Below are 20,008 nucleotides of genomic sequence, written 5' to 3' on the forward strand. Positions count from 1 at the left end.
ATATTCCCTGAATTGATCATACCAGGTGATTAGCACTCAGTATGAGTTCCAGTGCTATAAGGAAGACATTGTTTTTCCAACAGTCCTCTTAAAAAGCCAGTAACATCCCAGCATTGATGGCCCCAGTTCTTTTTGTGCATTACAGAAATTAGACCCAGTTAAAATTCAGTTGGCTTACTGGCATGTCCTTTGGAAGTGGCCGAGTTTCAGACTGTGAGGGTAAACCATTAAAATTAGCATCCAGGTCAAATGTGGACAGCTTACCAGTTTCCCCACGGATCCCGTACACTTCCTGTCTTCTCTAAAGAGCCACGCTGTCAAGCCTTTGCTTTACAGAAAGTGGGCCCTTCTGCCTTCTCCCCTGACTACATAATCCGCTTCTACCACGTCGTGGAGCTCCCTGTGCTGTGCTGTGGAGGACTGACTGGAGCAGTGGAGGACGCCCGCTTGACCCACAGTAGTGACTTTAGAAAAGTATTCAGAAGGTCCGGGATGGCTTAGGGCTGGGAGTGGACTGCAGCTGCAGCACTGAAGTGCTGACATTCCAGGTACCCTTTCTGCCTCAGTCATGGCTGGGTTTTTCTTTCCAGGATCTGAACCGCCTAAGAGAAAGCACTTTGCTACTCTCTTCTAGCTCCTTTTCATTCTCTTGAGTGTGTGTGTGCACCATCCTCTAGATCACCGCTCGTAACTTTTTCTTAGCTGCGGCAGAAGCGTGTCGATGGGGCAGTTTTCTGCTGTTCCTCCTAATCCGGACATTGTCGGGTACTGAGGCCATTTCTTTTAGATTACTCATTATCTTTATTTTATTTGCAGCAACAGCAGCACCTCTGCGGGGGACTTTGAGAGGGTCACTGTGCATCTGCACTGCATCCTCATGCATGCATGGCCTCATTTGTGTATTGGGTTCTCTGTCTTTACGAACAGATTCTGAAAAGCGAGTGGAAATTCATGTAAATACAAAAGCCTGTACAAGACTGTACGACACACATTCCTCAGCAACAGCCCTGAGCAGATCTTAGCCATGAGGACATCTAAAAGCTGGCCTGGCAAGTGTATGACTTCCATTTGCAGCCCTGTCAGGGCCGCCGCAGTAACGGCTGGCAAGAGTGAGGCGAATGCCCTTAGCCTCGTAGAGCTTCTAAGAAGGGCTTTCAGATGTCTCGATTTGGAGAGACAGCTGGGTGACTGCAGCACACACCTTTAATCCCAGCACTGGAGAGACAGACACAGGTGGATCTCTGTGAGTTTGAGGCCAGCCTGGTCTACAGACTTCCAGGATAGCCAGTGCTACACACAGAGAAACCCCATCTTCTCCAGAGAGGAAAGGAAAGGTGGGGGAGGAAAGGAGGAGAGAGAACTGTGCTCCCTGTGAGTTATTTCTAATCCTCTAAACTGTTTTTTGAGATATTTAATAGCACCTCTGAAGTAACTTCCCTGGACCCCCGGAAAGAAGCCTCAGGTTATACTTCCAAGCCCAGTGTTTCCTTTATTCAAGTATTGAGAGTGCTTAGTTGGTAACAAAAGCCAACTGCACTGACTCTACAAAGTTTTCTATGGCCTTAGTTTCTGTCCAATCTTAGAAAACACGTGACACAACTAGGAAAACTGAACCTCAAACCTGTGAACTAGTTTATGGCAGACACAGAAGCACCCTTCTGCCAATGTGTGTATGGCCCTTAGCAAATCACATGCAGTAGGACCTACTCCGTGGGCTTAAGGAAGGATTCCTTTAGAGAAGTGCATGGTTTTGTGTGAAGAGTTCTCTGAACCCGAGTTAGGCAGAAAGCCCACTGAAATGGCAGACTCCCTTTCACAGACCTGGGCAGTTTAAGGATGGCTGGAGAGCAGAGGTTCTCTGACAGGAGAGCTTAAGTCTTTTATTTTTGCAGAAGTCTCAAAGTCAAAGACACTTCAGATTTCAAGTACTATGGCACTTCTCTGAAGTATCTGCTATCAGCTGGAGTTTGGGCATTTCTTATAACTAGTCTTAGTCATGAAAAGTAAAATTTGAATGTGATGGCAGTGTTGATACACAGGCTGTAAAACCCTAAAGTAACACACAGGCATCTAGTGGTCTTAACAATGATTGTCTTTGTTATTGAGTCCCAGGAGAATTCAGCCTTTTGGTCAGCTACTATAAAGCAAACTTGGTTTTGCTGCTTCCCCGTGTCATCTATAAATAAGTTTTGTGCCAGGCCTGGTGGTGCACACTTTTAATCCCAGCACTTAGGAGGTAGAGGCAGGCAGATCTCTGAGCTCTAGGCCACTGTGGTCTACAAAGTTCCATGACATCCAGGGCTACACACAAACTGGAGGGTGGTGAGGTAGTTTTACATTCTGGGGCTGGAAAGATGGCTCACAGCTAGGAGCAACAGCTTTTCTCCCAGCAGCCTGCCTGTTCTCAACACCCAGCTGGCGGCTCAGTCTGTGGCTTTCTGGCCTCCACAGGCACCATGCGTGCATGGTGCACAGAACGTTCCGGTGGAGTGCCTAGCTACAGAATACACACCCACAGACTGCTGCGGTCGGGCGAGAATGGGGGAGAGTAGACATCCACCAGCTCTTCCAGGAGACTTGCCACAGCAACTCCAAACTTCCTCACATACGAGGGTTTTCAGCAGGCTGCTGACACAACCCCAGGAGCATGCTCTTTAACTGGACTTTGTGAGAAGGGAGTGTCTTGATTATTTACCTTCAGAGGACTTTCTTAGATATTGAAAGTTAGAAGCTGGTGTCTCTAACAACTAATACCGAATGCACAAAGGACATTACATCTGTGTTGAGCAAATGCTCAGATATAAACGTGCTATAAAGTGCACTTTTAAAGTAGACCAAAATTAAGGGGAACACACACTCTATTAAGATTTTACTAGTATCTGCCAAATAAATACATCCATTTGCATACTAAGAAAATTAACTCAGCTGGTTCATTCCCAGTACTGTGTATTAGATAAAAACCCATCACAACTAAAACTCTTCACAAGAAAATGACTTTGTTTCAGTAGTTATTTAAAGTATGATGGAAGAACCTGGAAAATACAAACACTTTGTTAGTGTTTATTTCCAATCAAGAAAGGGGAAAAGCTAATAAACTTCAGGAGGAAACTTTAAATAATGACCTTTAAAGTAGATTTGAACTTCAAATACTTATACCATACATAGGGGAAAGTTCAGAATTCCATCTACAGGAACCCCAGATAAAAGTCCCTCGGTCAACAGAGGTGAACAAGGGGAAGGGTGAATTCAGGTGTTGGTGCTGACCACACTGCTGAGAGCACCGTGACAAGAGAAAACAGGCTGGCGAGACGGCCTTGTGGGCAAAGGCTTGTTGCAGAAGGCTAGAGGGACATCCGTGCAGGCCATGCAAAGGTGGACAGTGACCATGCTCCATCCTATGAGCTCCACATCATGCCCCGTGCACGCACACATTGTTGACACACGAATAATAAATGTTTAAAGAAAGGTGCTGTGGAGTTACGAATCAAATGTGACAAGCTGCCAATGTGCACCTCAGAGCACTTGAGGCAGTCTCAGGTTCACTAGAGTGGTAGCCCGAAGTCTATAAAATGGTCTGTAGTAAAGAGAAACTGGATTTGGACAGGCCTGTACTGGCTCAAAAGATTACTCCCTCTTCTCCATGTTTCAAGGCTTATTCATATTCCAAATGTACTGACTTCCTAAATCCAAAGTCATTACTGTGGAAGCATTTGAAAATGTTAATCTGGTCAATGTCCAACCCAAAACGGCTGTTTCCTGCATTCATGTGTATATGTTATGGTACTGTTGCTAGCTGTGGGGCTGGTGGAGTGAGCAGCCTACAGCCACAAACTTCTGCCTCCCCAGCATCCCTAATCAGAACCTGCAGCTGGAGACTGCTCTCCTGTCTGCACTTCACTGAAACTGAGCGGTGAAGCCCCCAACTCTCAGAAGTGTTTTAGGATTTGTGTTGTGTACAGTGTTGTGCCTGCACAACAGAAGAGGGCACCAGATCTCACAGGGTTGGGAACCACCCTGTGGTTGCTGGGAATTGAACTCAAGACCTCTCAAGAGCAGACACAGATGCTCATAACCTGAGCTATCTCTCCAGCCCCAGAAGTATTCTTTTCATCCTTCCAAAACAGGAGCTTCCAGTAACATTCCGTGAGCTGCCATTTCTCTACATCCTGGCAGAGTGACCTGGGACTAGGTTCCTGCCTCCTGGTCTGTAGGAAGGCTTCCTCAGTGCAGTGGCATCTTCTGCAGGACAAGCGATGATGGATGGCCTGTAACTACTGCATGAATCACTCAACAGTTCCGTGGCTGCAACGACCAACACAGCTGGGCAGTCCCATTCTAGCCTAGCTCACTATTCAGCTGTGCCTCGTCAGTAAGATGAAAGTTATTTTCCCAGAAGTGTCCCAGCATTTCAAACTGTCAGCACGAGTAAAATCAGAGGCTGTTTCAAGCACAAGGTTTCCCAGTCACTTCAATTCCCAGGTTCACACTAGTAATGCTGCTGGCCAGAGCTGTCTTCAGGGTAAGAACCACTGACAAGAAATCTGGGTGAGCTGCAAGGGAAGCACCTGAGTATTTAAAGACTCTTTAGCTCGCTGGAAGTGTGGCAGCCACATTTCTCACTTGATTTTAACTTGTTAAAAATTTTGGCCTTCCATGAGCAAGGCCCTTAGTTTATGTACTATAGGGGTTTGGTTTTTTCAAGACAGGGTTTCTCTGTGAGGCCTTGGCTGATCTGGACTTTGTAGACCAGGCTGGCCTCAAACTCAAGAGATCCACCACCTCTGCTTCCCTGAGGGGTTTTGTTTAATATGTGGGGGAAAACTTTTAAAACTTTGCCCACTGGAACCTTAGGCATGTAACAGGCCCTGTAACAACTTCTCAGAGCACTGCAGATGAACCATAGCACAAAATCCAAGGATATACTTATACTTAGAAATTAAAGATACTTTCCACTTTTGAAACACTGAAAACACAAATGTCTAAACTACCTTGTGTGAATAAGGGAAGGAGGTTCCAGAGAGCACTCAGTCTACAGCTGAGCCCTTTAAAAAAGGACAGTTAGTTACCCACTTCTTTGTCAGCTCAAGGGCTTTGAGAGATTGCTGTGCTAGCTCAGCCTTTAATCCCAGCACTTGGGAGGCAAAGGCAAATGAATTCCTGTGACTTCCAGGCCAGTCAGGGCTACATACTCTGCTGAGACAACTGGGTCTCAAAAAAATAAAGGGCTGGAGAGATGGCTCAGCAGGTAACAGCACTGGCTAGATTCATTCCCAGCACACACTGCAGTCCGGGGGATCTGATAACCCTCCCTCTTCTGGCCTCTGTGGGCAGGGCACACACGTGGTGCAGGCACAGCAATAAGGCCACTTACAGTTACAACTCCGGGGCCGCGCCACACTTATTCACACTATGCCAGCGGCAGCAGTGCGTTTGTAGGGTACGGGCTTTGGGACTGGCCAACAAATTCACGAAGGCAATCCTTCAGAAGACACCAGGCAAGGAGGCAGTTTTCCTATCAGTGTTATACAAGGTTTTTTCCCCCCCCAATCTCTTCAATTTTGAGAATTCCCAGGTGTCCTTAGGGACACTTTTAAGAATTTCAAAATGTTAAGATGTGAGAAAAGACAACAGAGCCTCAACATTATATATTCTCTGTACTCTTCTGTCCTTCTGTTGGTGACATTATTAGGATTTATAGTCACTAACCTAGTTAAGAGTGCAGATAGCCCCATTCTTCCCTGGCTTTAACAGATTTGGGTTGGTCCACATATTAAACACTGGGTAGACACAGGACTTCAACCATTATGGTGCTCATTAGGGTTTCTGCTTACTACTCCCTGCTCTCCACAACCCAAACTGAGGCTCTAACTTCTGAAGTCACCAGCAGGAGCAAGGCTCCACAAGGCTCCTTCACACTCCTGCATACTAGAGGTCCCGCACGCTAGAGGAATAACTGATTTCTGCACAGTGAGAAAAACTCACTCAAGGACTTGGTAGTAAGTGTAAGGTATCAGAAACACACTGACTTCATATTGATGAAAGAATGGAGCTGGCTACCTCAACCATTAAAGGAGACAGCAAAGACTGTTTGGAGCCTATGGATGTTCCTGGGACAATCAATACAATGGAGTGGAAAGGAAAACAGAAACAATCACATGCATCTTTAATGTTTTGCATTCTACTGATTTACAAACCTCAGAAGTCTTTTTTTTCAGTTGACACAATCAAATTCAACTTGTACTGGCAGAAGAAACTAAGATCCAATTCAATTTTTTTATCATACAGTACAGGGATTGAGGACAAAGACTACCACAGAAGGTTGGAAGTGTAGTGTGAACCCACCATCACCCTAAAAGCGATCAGTGAGGCCAAAGGCTTATCAATGCATCTTACTGTAGACAGGAAAGTCCTCTGCTGGTACTGCAGGGACCCGTCTGTAGTGTAGCCGTCTGCTGGCACTGTGTAGACCCATCTGCACTGTAGTCTGCAGGTACTACAGAGCCCTGTTAATAAACCTGCTGCATTCTTCTTCCAGGTCTTGAAGTGCTTTTTAGAACATTTTACTTTTCAAAACCACCTTCCCCTCCAGGTGCAACTCCATTACAGAAGAGACCTTGCTGGTGTAACTTAAGCAGCTCACCATGACTTCTGCACCACAATTTCCAAGATCGCACTAACTTCAAACATTATTTGATCAGCAGTTTTCCACTTTAAAAGCACACAGCAATGACCACCCTAGGAATTACCTGGAAATGGGATACATTTTTATTCATAAATTACTACACATTGTCAGTACACCTTTTTAAAATAAGATATAGGGGGGAAATGGTTTTAAATTTCTTAATATGCTTGGTATATTACACTCTCAAAAGCAAAAGAAAAAAGAGAGAAGAAGGGGAAAAAAACCAAACCTGAATACTTCAAACTTCCTTAAAAAATTATAAATGAATAAAAATCACAGGACTTTGGACATATAAAACTAGAGTGGGAAAAGGCTATTTTTACATATATACTACTAAATACTTCAAGTGCAACAGAAGCTAGAGCACTTAGTTCTGGACCAGTTCACATTCACCTTATAACTCTCAAAAACACAGACTGATCCTAAACATTAAAGTACATTTGTGCATTAAATCCCTGCGCATTTCAAACACCTAGTGCTCAATGTAAACATTTTAACTATTATTGATTAATCATCCTTAAGTACTTAGGAGTGTGTCACATATTCAAAGTTAATGTCAGAAACAGCACCATAACCAAAAAGGAAGGAAGGGGAAAAAAAATGCTTCCTCAGGAGCCCACATCTTGACTTCAGAGGTTGAGAGCCACTGTGGATCACGCCCAAGGTCACCAGGTCCACTTCTACTCTGATGGCACCTACTCTGTTAAAACCAAAATACTGCCTATATACAACTGGACCAAAGGGGTTGTGGCAGAGAGTACGGTTTGACTAGACAATCAAGACCCAGTTAAAATTTAGTCCCCAGTGGGAACCGCTCTGTGCACTTCCCGTGCAGTCATGGGTTCTGGTGCCTTTATGCAGAGAATGGTAAACATGGAGGTATAACCCTGAGGGACACAACAGGAAGCAAACTTACTTTGGGTCAACAGTCAAAGCTAACTGCCACAGTCAGTCCCTCACATCTGTCTCTGAAGAGCCACAGAAAGTATCTTAGCTCCCCCCCTTTGATGGGAGAGGGCTCTTATCCTGGAGAAACAGGCACCTGCCAATCATAGCTGGAGATGTCCAAAACCACCTAGCTCTTGAATGAGAACACAGAAGAGAGATGCCTACCATGTCAAACCCACAAGAAAACAGAGCAGAGGCACGGAGAACTTTAGATGTTTTTGTTTGTTTGCCACCTCAGGAAAACAGGAAAGAGTGACCTGTGCATGAAACCAAACAACTAAGGTCAAACAGCACTCCAAAGTGTGGAAGCTAACATTCCCTTCACTCATGGGAAGTTTTTCAAAGAAAACCCCACTGGGAAGAGCTACCTACAGTAGACCAAAAATAACCCCGCAAAGAACCTTGCTCAAAAATAAGTGTGCTATGGCACCTGGGATGCTGTGACGTTTCACTTCAAATGAATTTCAAAAAAATCATTGTGCCCCAAACATAAGTTTCTTACACGAGAGGTCACTAATGAAGATACACTTAGTTCTCCCAAGCAAGGGATGCTTAGGATGCATGTGGCAGCAGTAAGCTCAAGGATGGAGAATGACACTCAACTATTTTCCTACATAGATAAATTTACAACTGCAGTCTTAACAGAGGGAAATCTACATAGAACCGAAATACCATTAGCCCTGTGCACTTACTTTTATTAAAGAACATTTTCCCTAACTCTAAGGCACACAAACTTCTCTGTTTCAGAGTAAGATCGATTATGGAAGAGCAAGAATTTGGTGAATCTTAGTGGAAAGTGGATCTTGGACAAAAACCAAGTAACAATTTGTCAGTAAACAATCTAAAAGGAAACACTAGGACTATGCTCTCAACTTAGGCCTTTAAGCATATAAAGTAATCTACCAGAACTTTATAATTCAAGTTTATAAACATGAAAGTCATCAGGTTTGCCTTAAAAAAAAAAAAAAAAGACAAGCATTTGGACAGAAAAGTGGAAGCCATGTCAATAAAATGACCACATATGGGTATAATGTTTTCTGCTCAAGTCTCCAGGGAAAAAGGATTTAAAAACAAAACAACAAAAAAAAAGTGGTAGGTGCCTTGCCTACTAATCATGGTTACACTTGCCATGATCCTAATGTCAGTATGCACATAATATTTATCAAGATTCTGTAAACAAAGGTCACATGGATTTTTCTCCTACTACATGGCAGGGGTTTAGGAACTACCACCTCTGGACAAATTGAGAAAACTGCCTGACACTGCTACTACAATAATGCTCACTGGTCTGGAGAACCAAGTCGCCTAGTGTCTAACATGTCTCCAACTCTTGTAGTCAATACTGCCAAAGTAGAACTGCCCCCAAAATGAAGTGTATTTTGGCACCTGTGCTGAATGCTGCTTCAAAAGCCAGCAAGTGCAAATAAAAATAACAGTCATGATTTAGTCACATTCACAACTTTTCATAGAAAAATATAAATATATTCCCTGAATTGTAAGCCAGCTTTCCCGGTACATTCCAGTCAGTCTGTCTGAAAACACTGGCTCCCAAGGTCATAAGGTGCCGTCACTGAGCTCTAATGCGTTCTCTATGCTTCTGTCATCTTCCCCATCGTGGTATCGCACCGTCCTCCTACCCTGGTTCCGTGTTTTTATTTTTGAGCGCCGAACAAACCTTGTGGCTTTGGCACAGTCTAGATCCTCCCAGTCTTTGTCACACACACTTAACCTAGGACATTTACTCTGTCTTTGATGTCTCGCAGTCGTAGACAGGTCAGACGTAAAGCTTTTACCTTTTCTGACCACTTTTCCTTTCCCTTTCCTTCTCTTCTTCCTTTGGGTCTTTGTGTTCTCAGGACAGTCACTATCTGGTTCAGTCACTGACCCCAAATCTGATGACTTGGGGCTGGAGTCAGGCACACATCCTGAACTCGCCTGTCCCGGCAGTTCCCCGCTGTCTAGCTCAGGACGCGCTCTCCTCTTCATGACCCCCTCTGCCGGTGCCTGAACATTGGGAGTAACTTGTGCTGTCCTACTGAAAGAGGCTTTCCCGTAGGTCCTAAGTCTTCTGCCGTTCCACCTTCGTAACCCGTAACTCAGTTCTTCTTCAAAGTTATTCTCTACAGTAGCTTTTGGGGACAACACTGACTCAGAAGACAAGCTAACCTCACTCTCTAGGGTACGGTTCTTGGCATCCTCCTCAGAAGGGCCAGCAGAGCAGCTTCGGGTTATAGGAGGCTGCCTTATGCAGACACTGTCTGTTTGCCTATTCTGTATGGTTTTTGTGTGCTCAAGACTAGAATCCGCTTCAGAATCCAAGGCTGCACGTGCAGTCTGCCTGGCATTTTTTTTACTGCCCTGGGGTTCAGGCTCAGGGAGCGTTCTAACGCAGGCAGGCAGTTCTTCTGACACTTCACAGTGTGCATGTTTCTCATCGCCACTCAGTCTCTTATTTGCTGTGGCACAAGCAAGTCGGATGGGCTTCTTCCTTCTTGTCCTGCTACGAGTGCGTACACTTTCTGAGTCTTCTGCATCACCTGTGAGCTTGGGTTTGTCAGTAGCCATACTAGCACTGCGAGTGAGCCTCAAGAGACTGCTTTTGTCTTTGGGTGACTTCTTAATCACGTGTAGACTGCTTTCTGAGTCACTGGAACAGACCCTTTTCCGGGAAACTTTTTTCCTTTGTCCGTTCTCTCGTGACACAGAATCTAAAAATTAAGAGTATTCTTTTAATCTGTGAGTATTTCTAAAGAAATAATAAAATGTTTAAGTCCATGTAAGTCCATACTTCTTACCAGCCCAGTGAGGTATGGTACATGACAAGAAATGGGCTGGCCCTTTCCAGTGGTCACTCCCCACCAGCGCTCCCCCAGACCTGGCACCTCTCCCGAACCCACCAAGGACAGTATTAATAGGCAGGCTCAACAAAACTGTTCCATCAGCTGCCATCATTACTACCAGTAAACTAGTCCCACCTTCTCTCCTTCTCCAGCATCAGTACCATGGTGTGCCCAAGTACTTTCTCTAATATGATGCCCATTACCAACACTCAAAGTAAATCCTTCAATGGAATAGTTAGGGATAAGCCTGACTGTTAGTGACTAAGGTGATTACGCACTAACTGTGAGAACAGAAAGGCCGAACAACAGGCTAGTACACGGCCAGGAAAGCAACTGGTAAAAGAAACCTACAGGAGGGCAACAATCTCTTACTGATGGAAAAGGGAGGAAGGGTGAATCAGTGAGCAGGGGAATGTCTAGAATTACCGTCCGTATTGCTGTGTGATTTCTCTTTCACTGCACCAACATCGAAGTCCATGTCAGTCTCAGAGCCACCACCCAAGAGACACTGGGGTGAAACAACAGCTTCAGTCTTCAGAGTTTCAGAACCTGGGCTTCCTTCTCCTTGGTGACCTCTCCTATTCTCTCTGCCTTGTTCTTCACAATCTTCTGAATCACTCAAGACCTTTGCTTTCTTGAAAAAATGTACATTCTTGCATAATGTACTACTCCCTGGCTCTGAGTCAGCTTCCTCAGAGATGCACTCTGGCCCAAGCTTCTGCCCAGAGGCAGAAGGGTCAGCAGGGCTGCTGGGTCCGTTATCTGACTCGTGGCCCCTAGAGTCTTCCTCAGACGACTCTACTGGAAGAAGTTTTGCTTTGCACGTTGCTGCAGTATGGGATGTGCAGCCATCAGCATGCCAGTTCTTCCGGGCCACTTGCAAGTCACTTTCTGACTCGGAGTCACTGACACTGTCCTGGGCAGTGTGAGAACTGGACACCAACAGTGCTGGATTCTGCTGCTTCAGGTCTTCAGTGTCTGACTTAAGGCTCTGATCATCAGCATCGTGCAGCAACTTCTTCCTGGCCACAGCCGATGCGTTGCGATGTGGCAGTTTCCGAGCAGAGCAGAGGCTTTCTGAGCTCGAGCCTTCCTCCGCATCGCTCATCAGCTTTATCTTGCTGGCGGCGACAGCAGCACATTTCCGGAGGACTTTCCGGCTGCTTCCAGCCTTGCCCTTCAGATTCTCGTCTGTTTCCCCTGAATTGTTATCAGAATCACTTGAGTAGACTCTCTTCCGAGTGGCTTTCCTGCCACATCCATTTTCTAAAGAAAAAGAACCTGGAAATAAAATGACAGGATTAGGTAAGGCTTTTCTTAGTACTACATGTATACATGCTACATGTATAGGCCATGCTGGCCTCTTTCCTCATTTCCTGCCTCAGTTTCCCACTCGGACACCACATCTACTAAGTTTTCAAATGTTTCTATAAAAGTACTCTCGAGTGTTGACATTTTATCACATCCAGGTGAATTCAATTAAGTCAACTGACAATGGTTAGTTAAATCCAGACCCCTCTCACTGACCAGCTTTTCTCTGAGCAGCTCTTGTTCTGGTCACCCTCAGACTGCTGCTTCTCAGCAAGCCGCTGCGCAAGGAGCACTCTCGAGCTCTAGGACTCTCTTTGCTTTCCTCTGAACTATTTGAAGCTGAAGAAGATGAAGAGGTAGTTATGAAATCTTCCATTTCACTGCCTAAAAAATAAATAAAAAGATATACAGTCTGCTGTCTGTAACCAAAGTTTATACTTGGGCTGGAGAGATGGTTCAACACAAAAGAACAATTATTGCTCTTGCAGAAAACTCAAGCCCAGCACCCACATGCCAAGAGCAACCAGACCTCCATGTATACATACAGAGAATACATACAGAGAAAACAAACACACACAAAGAACTGTTAAATTAAAACCAGACCTTTAAAATACTTTGAATGCTTGCAAATAATGCTTTGGAGAAAAAGTGACTTTAAAAGCAAACAAACAACGAAACAAAAAAACACCTTGGGAGGCTGAAGAGATGGCTCAGAAGCTAAGAGCACTGGCTGCTCTTTGAGAGGTCCTGAGTTCAATTCCCAGCACCCACATAGTGGCAGACAACCAAATGTAATGAGATCTGGTGCCCTCTTCTGGCAAGCAGGTATATGTGCAGGCAGATCATTGTATATAGAATAAGTTTTTAAAATATATTTTTAAAACCTTAATATTAAAAATTACACAATCACCGGGTGGTAGTGGTGCACACCCTTAATCCCAGCACTCGGGAGGCAGAGGCAGGCAGATCTCTTTGAGTTCAAGAACAGCCCAGACTATAGAGGGAGTTCCAGAACAGCCAGGGCTACACAGAGAAACCGTTTCCAAAAACCGAAAAAGGACATAATCGGTATTCTAAATTAAGTCACACTTTTATTTTCAAAAGATGACCACCACACCGAGCTACATTCTGAAGACAATTTATAAGCAAACCTCCATTTCAAATGAAATCAGCCCCACTGACTATTGTGCCTTCTGTGCCATCAAGACAGGTTTCTGTAAGAAGGCAGTTCCAGATCTCCAACAGTTTTCTGACAATAAACACAGCTGTGACACATAAATCTAGCTCACAGAGAGAAGGACTTTTAATCAGTTTTTCCTTGCATTTCTGCGTGGCATGAGCATGAGGTGGTATACAGGGGAATCTCCTTCATTGAAGATTGATTGGGAGGAACTAGGTCCTCATAGGTGGTACAAGCCCTGGGCTCCTAGAAAAGCAGGCTAACAAAGGCATGAGGAACAAGCCAGTAAGTGGCCCTCCTCCATCAGTTCCTGCCTCAAGTTCCTAAACTGACTTCCGTCAGTGATAGTGTTAGGACCAAATAAATGATAATGCGCACAGCAGATTTTCATATGCAAGAGGTTCATTAGATGGAGATGAAGAGAGAGAGAGAAAGAAGGAAAGAGTGAGACAAGATGGGGGGAAGGGAGGGTGCCCCGACAGAGAAAGGTTAGAAGGCAAGAAAGGAGAGGGCAAGAGCTGAGAGAGAAAGAGACAAAGTGGCGGGTTGGTCCTTTTAAGGAGCAACATAACCATGCCCTCCAGGTGTGGCTACCTATTTGTCCTAACAGAGAGGACCTGAGAGTTCCATGCCAAACAAATCCTTTCCCTCCCAAGCAGCTGGGTGTGGTGGCACAAGCCTTACCCACAGCAAAGGCAGAGACTGGTGGATAAGAGAGCTCAGAAGGGGCTGGAGAGATGGCTCAGAGGTTAAGAATACTGGCTGTTCTTCCAAAGGTCCTGAGTTCAATTCCCAGCACTCACATGGTGGTTCACAACCATCTAAAGTGAGTTCTGGTGTACACATGCAGACTGAATGCTGTATAAAAAAATAAAACTTTAAAAAAGACAGTGATAAAGGCATGGCCCAGCTGTAGTAAGATGACAGCGCGAGGATAAAACGAGAACAGCAGTAGCTGCGGGGTGGGGTGTCCTTAGCCTAGGAAGGCAGAGGCTTCTGTGGCCCTCAGAGTCACGAATGGACCCAGACACGAAGCACTAAACTTGTTACACTGGGAATTTGGGTTTTGCTGCAGGCTGATCGTGAAGACATAACTGATTTTTGATGTGACAGGAGCCCACATTTAAGAGACTTTTAAGAAAATTTTAGAGAGACTTTGAACTTTGAGACTTCAGTTGTTTTAAGAGATTGAGCTTTCAAAGTGTTTGAATTTTTAAAGAGTGCTGGGACCTGTAAAAAGTTGGGTGGTTTTATACTGTGAGATTAATATTAACATGCCATCTTAGGGACAAGTGAGGAAAAAGGGTCTAGTTGAAGAGTGATGTGCCTGTGCGACATGTGGACAAGCAGTCAATTGTGCTCCCTAGACACCAGTTAGGAGTCTGTGCATTTCAGAAAAGCACAGCAAAAGCAGCCTAATACTGACAGGTCTCCCAGGCTCCCATCCCTACATACTTGGGGACTTCATTCTATGATTGCGTCCACAACATACTGTAAAGTGCACCAGCCTCACCTTCCCCAAGGAAGGTCCTTTTTCCTTCTTCCTTCCCAATCTGTGGATGTCTTTCTCAATAGCATTAACAGTACTAACAGCAATATTTGACACTGCTAACGTGGACAACTGTAAATTGTGACAGTAAGTCAGACAGTGTCAACACAGCACAGCACAGTACAAGCAGGTAAGTAAGCGGCCTCACTGCACAGCGCTATAAAGGGGCTGTGCATCTGCTCGAGTCACAGCACCAACACAGCAACGGCACAACTGGATGGTACTGGGCTACCAGCCTAAAATGACTCTCTGTACTTCTAAACTTTTTCTTACTTAAAACATACTTTGTAGGCAGGGCGTGGTGGCGCACACCTTCAAACCCAGCGCTCGGGAGGCAGAGACAGGAGGACCTCTGTGAGTTCAAGGCCGGCCTGGTCCAGGGACACAGCCAAGGCTACAGAGAAAGTCTGTCTTGACAAATAAAAAATAAAATGTACTTTGTGAAACCCAGATCTTAGCAAAAGCATGTCAGTGTTCCAACTGTATTAACGCTGTCTCCTGCTCAGTGCCAGGCCTGTGACATGCTCTTTCTAACCCAACAGTAACGAGCTGAAAGATAAGCAACCGTAGGCTCCTCACCAGACAACACAGCGCCATTCCCCAGTGTCTTGGGTCTATTTCTTCTCAGCCCTTCTAATCCTGCTGAGTCTGAAGAGTCCGCAGAGGTAAAGCCTGAGGAGAAGCCAGCACTTGCCCTGCGGGTTGCAGACAAGGGTGCCCGACTTGAGGTAGACTGGGAAGGAGAGCACACCAGCTGGGGAATTACTTTTGTCGGAAATTTCAACTGCTTCTGCTTGATATTTCTGCAGAAAGGTATAAACAAGAGAAACAAATATTAATACAAGTAAATGGCCAGAGAGTAGTCACATAAAATGTACTGTTTCTTAACCTGAGATGGGGAGGGAATCACGTAAACAAAACAATAAAATACGCACTATTAACAATCTTCTGGCGTGGATTATTATGATAAAGATCTCCTTACTCTAAATTTGACAGTTTTATTTACTGGAGAAATGATCAAATGACCCTATTAAACAGACAATTTTACACCTAAGCATACATTCTGTAACCCTACAAAACCTGGATATTATTCACATAGAAATTCTGTTAAGTCCTAAAAAGAGGAAAGCAAAAGAAGATACGGAAAAAACATTTAAAGAAATAGTACATTAAATACTTTTCAAAACTAGGTGCAGTAGCACACACCTTAATCCCAGCACTTGGGACGCAGAAGCAGGTGGATCTCTGTATGTTCAAGGCCAGCCTGGTCTACAAAGCAAGTCCAGGACTGCCAGGGCTACACAGAGAAACCCTGTCTTGAAAAAACATGAATGAATGAACGAATACAGGAATGAATGAATGAATGCATGGATAACTCCTTTTCAGAGCAGGTCCAAAACAGCCAGAGCTGTTACACAGAATAACCCTATCTCAAAAAAAAAAAAAACAAAGACAGACAGAGACAGAGAGAGAAAAGAGAAATCCTTTTCAAGTTTGGCAAATTAACTTAATACTCATAGAATTGAATAAATTCCCAAGTAATATACACACAAGAACTCCAACCTTACTCATCTGGTAGGTTGAAAACAAAACAAAACAATAAAAACAAACCTTGCAAACAGCAAAAGGAAAAAACATAAGGGAAGAAGTTCAGAAGTGACAAGAGCTCACTACACATCATAATTATTCTTCAGGGCTATAGGGAGAGCTCAGTGGTCAGAGCACTGCAGCTGTTCTAAAATACCCAAGGTCAACTCTCAGTACCCACATGGCAACTCACAACCTTCTACAGCCTGAGGTCCAGGGTACCTGATACCCTCATGGCTTCCAAAGGCACCAGACACACACGTGATACACACACATACATGCAGGCAAAACACCCATACACTTAAAACATAAATCTTAAAAACCTATTTTAAGAAATTAGCTTCAGCCAGGTGATGATGGGGGCACGCACACTTGGGATCCCAGCACTTGGGAGGCAGTGGCAGGCTGACCTCTGTGCATTTAAGGCCAGCTTGGACTACAGAGCCAGTTCCAGGACATCGAGAGCTAAAACAGAGAAACCCTGTCTCAAAAAAAACAAGCCAAAAACAAGCCAACAAAAACCCTTCAACAATGAAGGTAAAAGTAAAACACCACCAATTATGCATAGACAGAGTGCACTGCTGCTTACAAGGCATTTTAAAGAATTGTTCAGACTGGAGTAGGATTAAAAAACAACAGGATAACTTAAACCTACACTTTTATAACCAGACACCAAAATATACAGAGTAAATATACAACACAGTATTAAGGGTTTCTTGATTTTGAACTTAAAGCTACATAAAAGCTGGGAGTGTACAGATCACTACTCCAACAACACGGACTTTCACCACAATTTAGATCAATCCCATGCAAATCCATTCACCTTCCACTCCTGTCGGGAGTGGCACTGGCACAGCTCTGCCGCTGCTTGAATCTCTGGCTCCGTCGAAGTTTCTCCTTGAATTTTTGACCAATTTTAAAATCAAAAGAGATTTTCTTCATTTTTTCTTCAAACAAAGCAGATAATCTCAAGGTCATACTGTAAATCTGTAAGGATACAAAAACAAACCAAAGTTACACAGTACTTGTGTCACAGGTTTTCACTTATTGTCAGAGGTCACCTGCAATGAGTCACTACTGACTGATGGTACCAACCTGCCACCCATCAGAGGCATCTGTAGGATGTGGGAGCCATGCACACACAGGTCTTGCAGACAGCTAGTAACGAACACAGCAACTCTACACTCCACAAGCCACATTTCTATTGTGCTCTCAGGAGTCCAAACAGGGTTTTTCTCCATTTTAGCACTGGTCCAGCCAGTTTCTACATGCGTGCTCCTCCTTAAGCTACTTTGGGCATTATTTCTAACACTGGTATTTAGGAAGCAAAGCAGCAGTTTGTGTTTGCAACAAAATTATTTTTACACAAATCTATCTGCAGTTTGACTGGGATGCCACCTCATCTAAATATCACTAATAAACAAAAGAATGCCTTGTATCCCACTCAAGAAAATACATCCTCAAATTTCATGTATTTCATGGAGCCCAGTCACTCACTATGGAGGCAAAGATATCTTCAACTCTGATCCTCCTGCTGTCCCTTTCTAAGTGCGTGGGCATGCAATTTGTGCCGCTGACCGGTTTATGCACTGTGGGGACTGAACCCACATTGGCATACATGCCAGGTAAGCACTCTACCAATAAAGCACATTCTCTGAGAACACCAGGACCAGAGTTCAAGCCCCACTATCCACACTGGGGGATGGGAGGGCAGCCAGACATGGTGAATTTTTGGAGAGGAGAATTAGGTTTTTTGTTTTTTTCTGAGGCAGGGTTTCTCTATGTAGACTAGGCTGACCTCAAACTCACAGCAATCCGCCTGCCTCTGCCTCCCTGAGTGCTGGGATTACAGGCATGAGCCTCAGCAACCAGCTTAACATGGTGGATTTTGTAATCCCTGGGAGACAGGTACAAATCTCTGACACCAGCTGGCTAGCAAGTCTACACAGACTGTAGCAGCTGGTTCTCTCCTGCCACTATGTGGGATCTAGGAATCAAACTCGGGTGGCCAGAATAAGCAGCTAACACTGAGAACAGCACACACCGCTGGCCCCCTGGTCTTGACACACATGCACACATCAGAGTCCCAGTCATCTATGACACTAGGAGGAAAATGTACAAGCATAAAAAGACTGGGAGACCTGTTGTCTCTGGCGAGCCCTTCTTATCACCTGTCTTTGAAAAACATGACAGCTATTTCTACTACTTTACAAACACGTTCGTTTCTTTCAAAACCAAGTAATAAAGTCAGTCATCAAGGTAACAAGGCTATCTGAGCCACTGTAAGTCTAACATGTGATCGTTTTAAGCATCATTTTGCATGTTGCCTCACTAGTTCTCACTGGAAATTCAGCAACATATTTTAACTGAGAAAAACAAAATAGTAAAAGTGACGACAAGCTAAAAATAGAAAGGGGCATTATGGATGAACACCCTAAGGTAACATGATACATAACGGAGAAAGACTGGCAATGGAAATGAGACAGGGTGCTCACTTTCTGTGTTACTCAGCAGCAGCGCAGAGAAGCACCCAGGCTCTCACACATGAGCCAGTAACAATACTGGACACTCCCACAAATGCGCTACACCTCAAAGTCTGAAATTCATACCATTCTGAAAAGCCTGAAATAATCTCCTGTTTTCAACAATCCACTTGGGACATGCATGAATCATTGTTATGCTCACAACATCCATGCTATATACATAATCCACCTCACAGCAATGAAGACTGTTTCTGTACCTTTTATACAGATTCTGTAACTTGGACTTACTTACTGGGAGATACAAGTGATCTCTTAGCATGTCTAATATACAATTTAAACTTTGGTATCATCACCAGCTTTCTCTATTCGCATTTAACATCACACACATACACATACTTTTAAGATAAAAAAACTGTACTTACGTAAGCACTGGCAGCAGCTTTGTTCAAGTCAGAAGTTTTATGTTTACCCAGTGATCCTCCATGTTCTGGAGGATTTTTCTACTATCAAGTAGAAAAATACATAACTCATCAAAACTTTGTTAAGATAAAACACAGAAAAACATTACCTTTGATCTTTTGTTGGGTGTATATGCCTTCGCATTGCTAAATATCAATCGGATGTCTTTGCAAAACTCCAAAGGGCTATCGTAATTCCCAGCTTCTAGAGTTTCCCTTACAGTTCCAAAGTCCATTGGAGTGTCTATAATGTCTCTGTAATCCTGTTTTTAAAACGACAGTTAATTCACATATGAATTCCATGCTCTCAAAATGTAAACACACAAAGCAGTGGAGATGGACAGTTAGGTGCACTGGCTGCTCTTTCGGAGGACAGTTCAGTCCCAGCACCCACATGTGGCTCACAGCACATGTGAGGGACTGTCCCTCCAGTCCCAGGGCGTCCGACAAGCCTTCTGGCTTTCTGGGCAGTACAAATGTGGTGCACAGATACATATGCAAGGAAAATACCTGCACGCAAACTTTTTTTTAAGTAAACACATAAGATCTCTAAAATATTTAAAATGACAGAAGCGGGGAAAAAACGGAAAGATTTAAGAATTCATATCTATAAGGCAGAAAATAAAGACAGGACAGGAAGCGCCACAGAGGGATCTCACTTTTTCCTCACTTATGTGTGAGGATGAGAGCAGAGTGCCCACAAAGGCTTCAGGCCCCTTTGGAGTTACAGACTAGTTAGGAGCTGCCCGACATGGACGGGAACCAACTCCAGCCCTCTACGCGCACGCTACCTGCCGGGGCAGCTCGGCTGCCCACACACAACAGCAACTGCTGAGCCATCTATGTTTACTTGCACTGGTGTTCTGCCGCATGTCTGTGTTCTGTGCGGGCTCAGATCTTCCGGCCCTGGAGGTACAGACAGCTATGAACTGCCATGTGGGCACGGTGAAAGCACTGGGTTCCCTGGGCT

General features: G+C 44.4%; 1 protein-coding gene across 4 annotated transcripts in view; it reads right to left on the bottom strand.

Annotated features, from left to right (window-relative positions):
- Positions 1–613: 613 nt before the first annotated feature.
- The window catches only part of Brwd1 (bromodomain and WD repeat domain containing 1), an 83,237-nt gene continuing 63,842 nt past the window's right edge, over positions 614–20,008 (bottom strand). The window contains exons 36-42 of one of the 4 annotated variants that reach the window (XM_055614822.1): positions 19,149–19,301; positions 16,921–17,084; positions 15,090–15,313; positions 11,998–12,165; positions 10,897–11,751; positions 9,424–10,338; positions 614–930 (exon numbers count right to left, since the gene is read on the bottom strand). In XM_055614822.1, coding sequence (XP_055470797.1) covers positions 674–930; positions 9,424–10,338; positions 10,897–11,751; positions 11,998–12,165; positions 15,090–15,313; positions 16,921–17,084; positions 19,149–19,301 — 2,736 coding nt within the window. In that variant the 3' untranslated portion in view covers positions 614–673. Of the gene's footprint in view, positions 931–6,146; positions 10,339–10,896; positions 11,752–11,997; positions 12,166–15,089; positions 15,314–16,920; positions 17,085–19,148; positions 19,302–20,008 lie in introns of those variants that run through there. The other 3 variants (XM_055614821.1, XM_055614820.1, XM_055614819.1) reach the window with 3 other exon arrangements.

The sequence above is a fragment of the Psammomys obesus genome, unplaced genomic scaffold (genome assembly GCF_907164565.1).
Source record: "Psammomys obesus unplaced genomic scaffold, mPsaObe1.curated_primary_1811, whole genome shotgun sequence".
Taxonomy (NCBI): Eukaryota; Metazoa; Chordata; class Mammalia; order Rodentia; family Muridae; genus Psammomys; species Psammomys obesus.